At 40.2% G+C, this 6,071-nt stretch overlaps 1 protein-coding gene across 2 annotated transcripts in view; it reads left to right on the forward strand.

Annotated features, from left to right (window-relative positions):
• The window catches only part of abi3a (ABI family, member 3a), a 13,837-nt gene continuing 7,766 nt past the window's right edge, over positions 1-6,071 (forward strand). The window contains exons 1-3 of one of the 2 annotated variants that reach the window (XM_083780710.1): positions 1-115; positions 4,091-4,170; positions 4,817-4,870. In XM_083780710.1, coding sequence (XP_083636836.1) covers positions 106-115; positions 4,091-4,170; positions 4,817-4,870 — 144 coding nt within the window. In that variant the 5' untranslated portion in view covers positions 1-105. Of the gene's footprint in view, positions 116-811; positions 821-4,090; positions 4,171-4,816; positions 4,871-6,071 lie in introns of those variants that run through there. The other variant, XM_083780711.1, reaches the window with a different exon arrangement.

The following is a 6,071-nucleotide window of genomic DNA, read 5'->3' on the forward strand; positions in this document are numbered from 1 at the left end:
AGAGAGAGAGCGATAGAGAGACACAGACAGACAGACAGAAAGAGGAAGAGAGAGAGAGAGAGTTTCAACTTCCTTCAAGTAGTTTACTGTCATCGTTGGATCTGCATGAAGGACAGTAAGACGGGTTATACTTTACTTTACTAATAACTACTAATACAACCTGTTAAATATATCTACATGAAGGACAGTAAGACGGGTTATACTTTACTAATAACTACTAATACAACCTGTTAAATATATCTACATGAAGGACAGTAAGACGGGTTATACTTTACTTTACTAATAACTACTAATACAACCTGTTAAATATATCTACATGAAGGACAGTAAGACGGGTTATACTTTACTTTACTAATAACTACTAATACAACCTGTTAAATATATCTGCATGAAGGACAGTAAGACGGGTTATACTTTACTAATAACTACTAATACAACCTGTTAAATATATCTACATGAAGGACAGTAAGACGGGTTATACTTTACTTTACTAATAACTACTAATACAACCTGTTAAATATATCTGCATGAAGGACAGTAAGACGGGTTATACTTTACTAATAACTACTAATACAACCTGTTAAATATATCTACATGAAGGACAGTAAGACGGGTTATACTTTACTTTACTAATGACTACTAATACAACCTGTTAAATATATCTACATGAAGGACAGTAAGACGGGTTATACTTTACTTTACTAATGACTACTAATACAACCTGTTAAATATATCTACATGAAGGACAGTAAGACGGGTTATACTTTACTTTACTAATGACTACTAATACAACCTGTTAAATATATCTGCATGAAGGACAGTCAGACGGGTTATACTTTACTTATTAATACAACCTTTATCTTAACCTAACTAATACAACCTTTACCGTAACCTATAACTAAATACAACCTGTTAGTTAAATATTATATCTGCATTCCTTCACTTCAGTAAGAAGTTTTACTTTCATGATTTAAGTCATGTTTACAATACATTTTAAACCATGTTAACTCATCGATTGCGCAAAACGCTCTAAAGCGTTTTATTAATCTCGAGCGCCGTCTGCGCATCACGCTCTAAAGCGTTTTATTGGTGTTTTTACTGTATACTGTACATCAACTTCTCTGACGCCCGGACAACACATAATGTAACACTGATCATCTCCAGAAAGATCCGCTGTGAGATCCGGGAGTTTAAAGCCCCCCACCTCCTGAAAAGAGGCCTGGTCTAACCACATTCCAGGCATGCCGTATCCATTACGACGTACTGGGGAGGCGGCATCGCCGTCCTGCACACGGCATAGACCAACGCAGATCAGGGGATCTAAAATGGAGCTACCCATTTTCTAGTGTGTGTGAAATTTGTGAATACACTCGATTACCCTTCCCCTCCTGTTTCTACATGGTTTCTCCCGAGGCATCTCTCCATCGCATTACAGTTTCTCCCCCCCCCCCCCCACTCATTCACACAGATCCACTCGACACAGCCCTCTCTAATTCTTTCCAACGACAACTCACCGGTCTGCCGCCTCATTCTCGGAAATATAAACCCGTATATAAACCAAGAATAATCTCCAACGGTCGATCGCCATTTCACGCACAGGTATACGCGAAACGAATGACGTATTCTCGAAGGACCGCCATAGGAGAAGCAGTATACATCTGACCAACTGTCTTTTTTTCGCCGTCGCGTCAGCCATGTTTGGACAAAGAAGCAGTATACTAGGCTAGCAGATATCACACCGTGGAACCCCCCCCACACTGCGAGTTGCGATCGATCGTTTTGCAGTTTGCAATGCTACTCTCATTCTCGGAAAAAAGATTCTCGGCAGTTGATCACCATAATCGCCATAGCGCCTTCGCCAGCCAATTGCAGTGATAAGGCGTCTGGGACGTAATCGACCCGTTTGTAATGGATAACTAATACAATCCTAAACTGCGGAAGCCATCGTGTTGTCTGTCATTTTGTCGAAATCACAGCCAGCCGGGCTACGCTTATCGCTCCTGTGGTTCATGTCCAGACATGTCGTGGAACCCCCCCCCCCCACTGCGAGTTGAGTCGCTCCTGTGGTTCATGTCCAGACATGTCAACCTCTCAAGTCACTGTTATGCTATCAAACGATCTGTTGATTTTGTTTACTGAGACAATGATCACATATGTGCATAGAATCATCATCATCATGACGTTATCATGACAGGCAGATATAAACATAAATAAATTATCATATACATACTACACACTGAATGAAAGCCCTAAATGTCTAATTTTAGGAGGAAAACAAATAAAATACACATATCCCATATACTGTTTGTCAATACTAGACTATTGAATCCATTTCATTTATAAAATTCTCTTTTTCAGAGAGAACTTTAGCCCATTCTGACCTGAGATCAGATTCATACGAGGTTTCCACTGGACACACACTGGTCTGATTAGAGAAAGCATGGACCTATAGAACTATTATTCACAAAATAAGGCATATAGCGACATGTACATACTATATACCGTATGAAACAGAAGACTCTCTGCTTTCATAAGAAAAAAACTAATACTGTAATAATAATAAAAATCACACCCATGTGAAGTGAGCAGTGCAATGTTGTGAAGTGAGCAGTGCAACATTGCACTGCTCACTTCACAGGGGTGTGATTTTCATTATTATTACAGTAGAAGTATTTTTCTTATGAAAGCAGAGAGTCTTCTGTTTCATACGGTATATAGTATGTATAGGCCTTATTTTGTGAATATTTAGTTGTCAGTTCCTTGTCTTGTCTAAAATACTCTGAGGATTTCAGAAAATGCATGGACCTGAAGAACCATTATTCACAAAATAAGGCCTATAGCGACATGTACATACTATATACCGTATGAAACAGAAGACTCTCTGCTTTCATAAGAAAAATACTTCTACTGTAATAATAATAAAAATCACACCCATGTGAAGTGAGCAGTGCAATGTTGTGCAACATTGCACTGCTCACTTCACAGGGGTGTGATTTGTATTATTATTACAGTAGAAGTATTTTTCTTATGAAAGCAGAGAGTCTTCTGTTTCATACGGTATATAGTATGTACATGTCGCTATAGGCCTTATTTTGTGAATAATGGTTCTTCAGGTCCATGCATTTTCTGAAATCCTCTCTGGTGGGCGCAAGCTGCATTCAACAGCCAATTACTGACAAACTATACATTGGACCATGTGTATTTGTTTTCCTCCTAAAAGTAGACATTCAGGGCTTTCATTCAGTGTGTAGTATGTATATGATATTATTTGTGTTCATTTTTATATCTGTCTGTCAATGTCTGTCAACTTCAACCTTCCATATCTCTGCTGTTTTTTCAAAAGAGCAGCGTGCAGTGAAAAGCAGGTTTTAGAAAAAGGTCAATATCTCCAGAATGGAAGATGGTAGAATCATATTTTTTTTTTTAAATTGAAGTGGACTAGTTTGGCTTCCTTTTGATTTATGCAATGTGCGATGTGCTATAAGAGGCCCCTCGCTGTGGGCCCCTAAAAAGTTAAAAAGTCCAATGTTAATCGCTTAGCAGAAGCAATCCTGAGTAGAATTTCAAAAGTTAGCAATCAATGTGTTAACATCTTTAAACTTTAATATTCATGATTCCTTATTACTGTATATCATTGTATGTAGACACAGCACTATAAAGTATAAATGAATAGCTTCATTTCATATATATAGATATATATATATATATATATATATATATATATATAGATAGATATAGATATTCCACTGTTACGTTATAGGGTTAGTTTTAAAGGCCTTTTCATAGTCACCTATGAAAAGGCATTTAGTTTAAACTGAAGGGATAGTGATGACTAATATAAAATATGAATAGTATTCTGAGACACCCCTCCTTGTATATATTTTATATCTTCAGATCAAAGATGTGATTGATTTAAAAGTATATATATATCTTTTTATATAGAGATGAAGGATCAGGGCTTAATCATTGATATTTACATTAGTAATATATCAATATATATTGTATAGCTTGTGTTCCAGAGATGAAGGATCAGGACTTAATCATTGATATTAATATTAGTAATATATAAATATATATTTTATATTTTCAGAGATGAAGGACCAGGACTTCTCGGAGGAAGTGAGCAGGATTCTCCAGGAGGCTCCATCTGCTCGACTCATGTTACTGCAGGTAATTCATGGTTCAGAGGTTCAGAATGCAGAGTTTTAACTTTTAACTCAAACTAAGACCAGAGAACAGAATGCGCGGCAGCCAGATTTTCTTTTACTTTTAACTCAAACTAAGACCAGAGACCATATCACTCCAGTGTTGGCTTCACTGCAATGGCTCCCGGTTGTTATTAGGATTGATTTTAAAATGATGTTTATAAAGCTCTAAATGACACCCCCCCCCAACCTCTGTTTATGCTACTGATTATATCGTGCATCTCCATGAGTCTGACCTCAGGCTGACCTTATGCTGACCTCAGGCTGACCTTATGCTGACCTCAGGCTGACCTTGGCATGAGTCGGCCATCGGGCCTTGCTGGGCGCCGGGCGGTCTGATGACATCATAGGCTGGGCGGTCTGATGACATCATGGGCTGATCTTAGACCATGAATCCACTGTTTATTGGACCAGAGACCAGTTGACTTTGACGTTAGCTCTTCTTGACCCTCCCGGCCCACGGACTCTACGCACCTTGAACAATGTTGCACCTTGAATAACGATATGTCTTGCCTTGATCTCCTACTACCGTAATCTCTTCTATGTATTTATATCACATGTAACCTAATTACTGCAATCTCTTCTATGTTACTGTATTCTCTATACTGCAGAACTACCAGAACCTCAACGACGTGGCCGATTACTGCTCTAGAAACTACTTGGAGGTAATTGGATGCATTTCCTATACATCTTCGTCAGGTCAGAGCCTGAAAAATTAGTACAAGTGAGGAGTTTGACCTATTGACCTTTAAGTCTCTGCAATGTTTGCCACTTCCATTATAGAGCCTAAATTGCAGGTCCTATTTTAACTAGAACTGTCCACGTGTATCATTGAACCACTCGTAGGGAATGAAGATATAGATTCAGTTCCTCTTCCAGACCCATATGGCTTCCAATGTGGTTACGCTCTCTATTCAACAGGCATATATAGCACTTTCTTGATAATGTCTAAACCTCGTGATAGCCTCAGTTTTTGATTGATTGATTGAAATATTTATTAACAGTTTGCAGAATTACAGTACAAAGCTATCCTGAAGAGGTGGGTTTTGAGTGAGGTTATGAAGGAGAAGAGAGAGGGAGCAGCTCTGAGATGGTTAGGGAGTTCATTCCAGAGTTTGGGGGCCGAAACATAAAAGGCCCTGTCCCCCCAGGTGCGGTACTTGGCCTTGCGGACCTTCAGGAGGTTGGCTTCAGTGGACCTGAGGGAGTGGGGGGGGGGGGGACATATGGTTCGAGAAGATCGGAGAGGTAGGGGGGAGCCAGGTTATTGAGAGCTTTGTAGGTGGTGAGCAGGATTTTGTAGTGAAATCTTTGTTTGACGGGAAGCCAGTGTAGGTCGTGGAGGACGGGTGTAATGTGGTCTCTGGAGCGTGTACTGGTGAGCAGGCGGGCAGCGGAGTTTTGCACGTGTTGTAGTTTGTTGAGGACTTTGGAGGTGGTGCCATTTAGTATACTGTTGCAGCAGTCAATCCGGGATGTGATGAATGCGTGGATGAGGGTTTCGGCAGCAGGGAAAGACAGAGAGGGCCGGAGGCGGGCGATGTTCCTGAGGTGGAAGAAAGCGGTTCTGGTTATCTGGTTTATGTGGGGGAGGAATGAGAGGGTGGAGTCAAAAGTGACACCAAGGTTACGGATGTGGGGGGAGGTTGTAACAATGGAGCCATCGATGTTGAGGGTGAAGTTCTGGGTGGAGCTGGTGAGAGAGTTAGGGCCGATGAGAAGGATTTCTGATTTGTTGCAGTTGAGTTTTAAAAAGTTATTTTGCATCCATATTTTTATATCAGTGAGGCAGGTGGTGAGGGTGGAGTGGGTGGCGGCAGTGATGGTCTTGGTGGAGAGGTACAGTTGTGTGTCGTCGGCGTAGCA

The sequence above is a fragment of the Protomyctophum parallelum genome (assembly GCF_964188405.1).
Source record: "Protomyctophum parallelum genome assembly, chromosome: 13".
In the NCBI taxonomy this organism is placed as follows: Eukaryota; Metazoa; Chordata; class Actinopteri; order Myctophiformes; family Myctophidae; genus Protomyctophum; species Protomyctophum parallelum.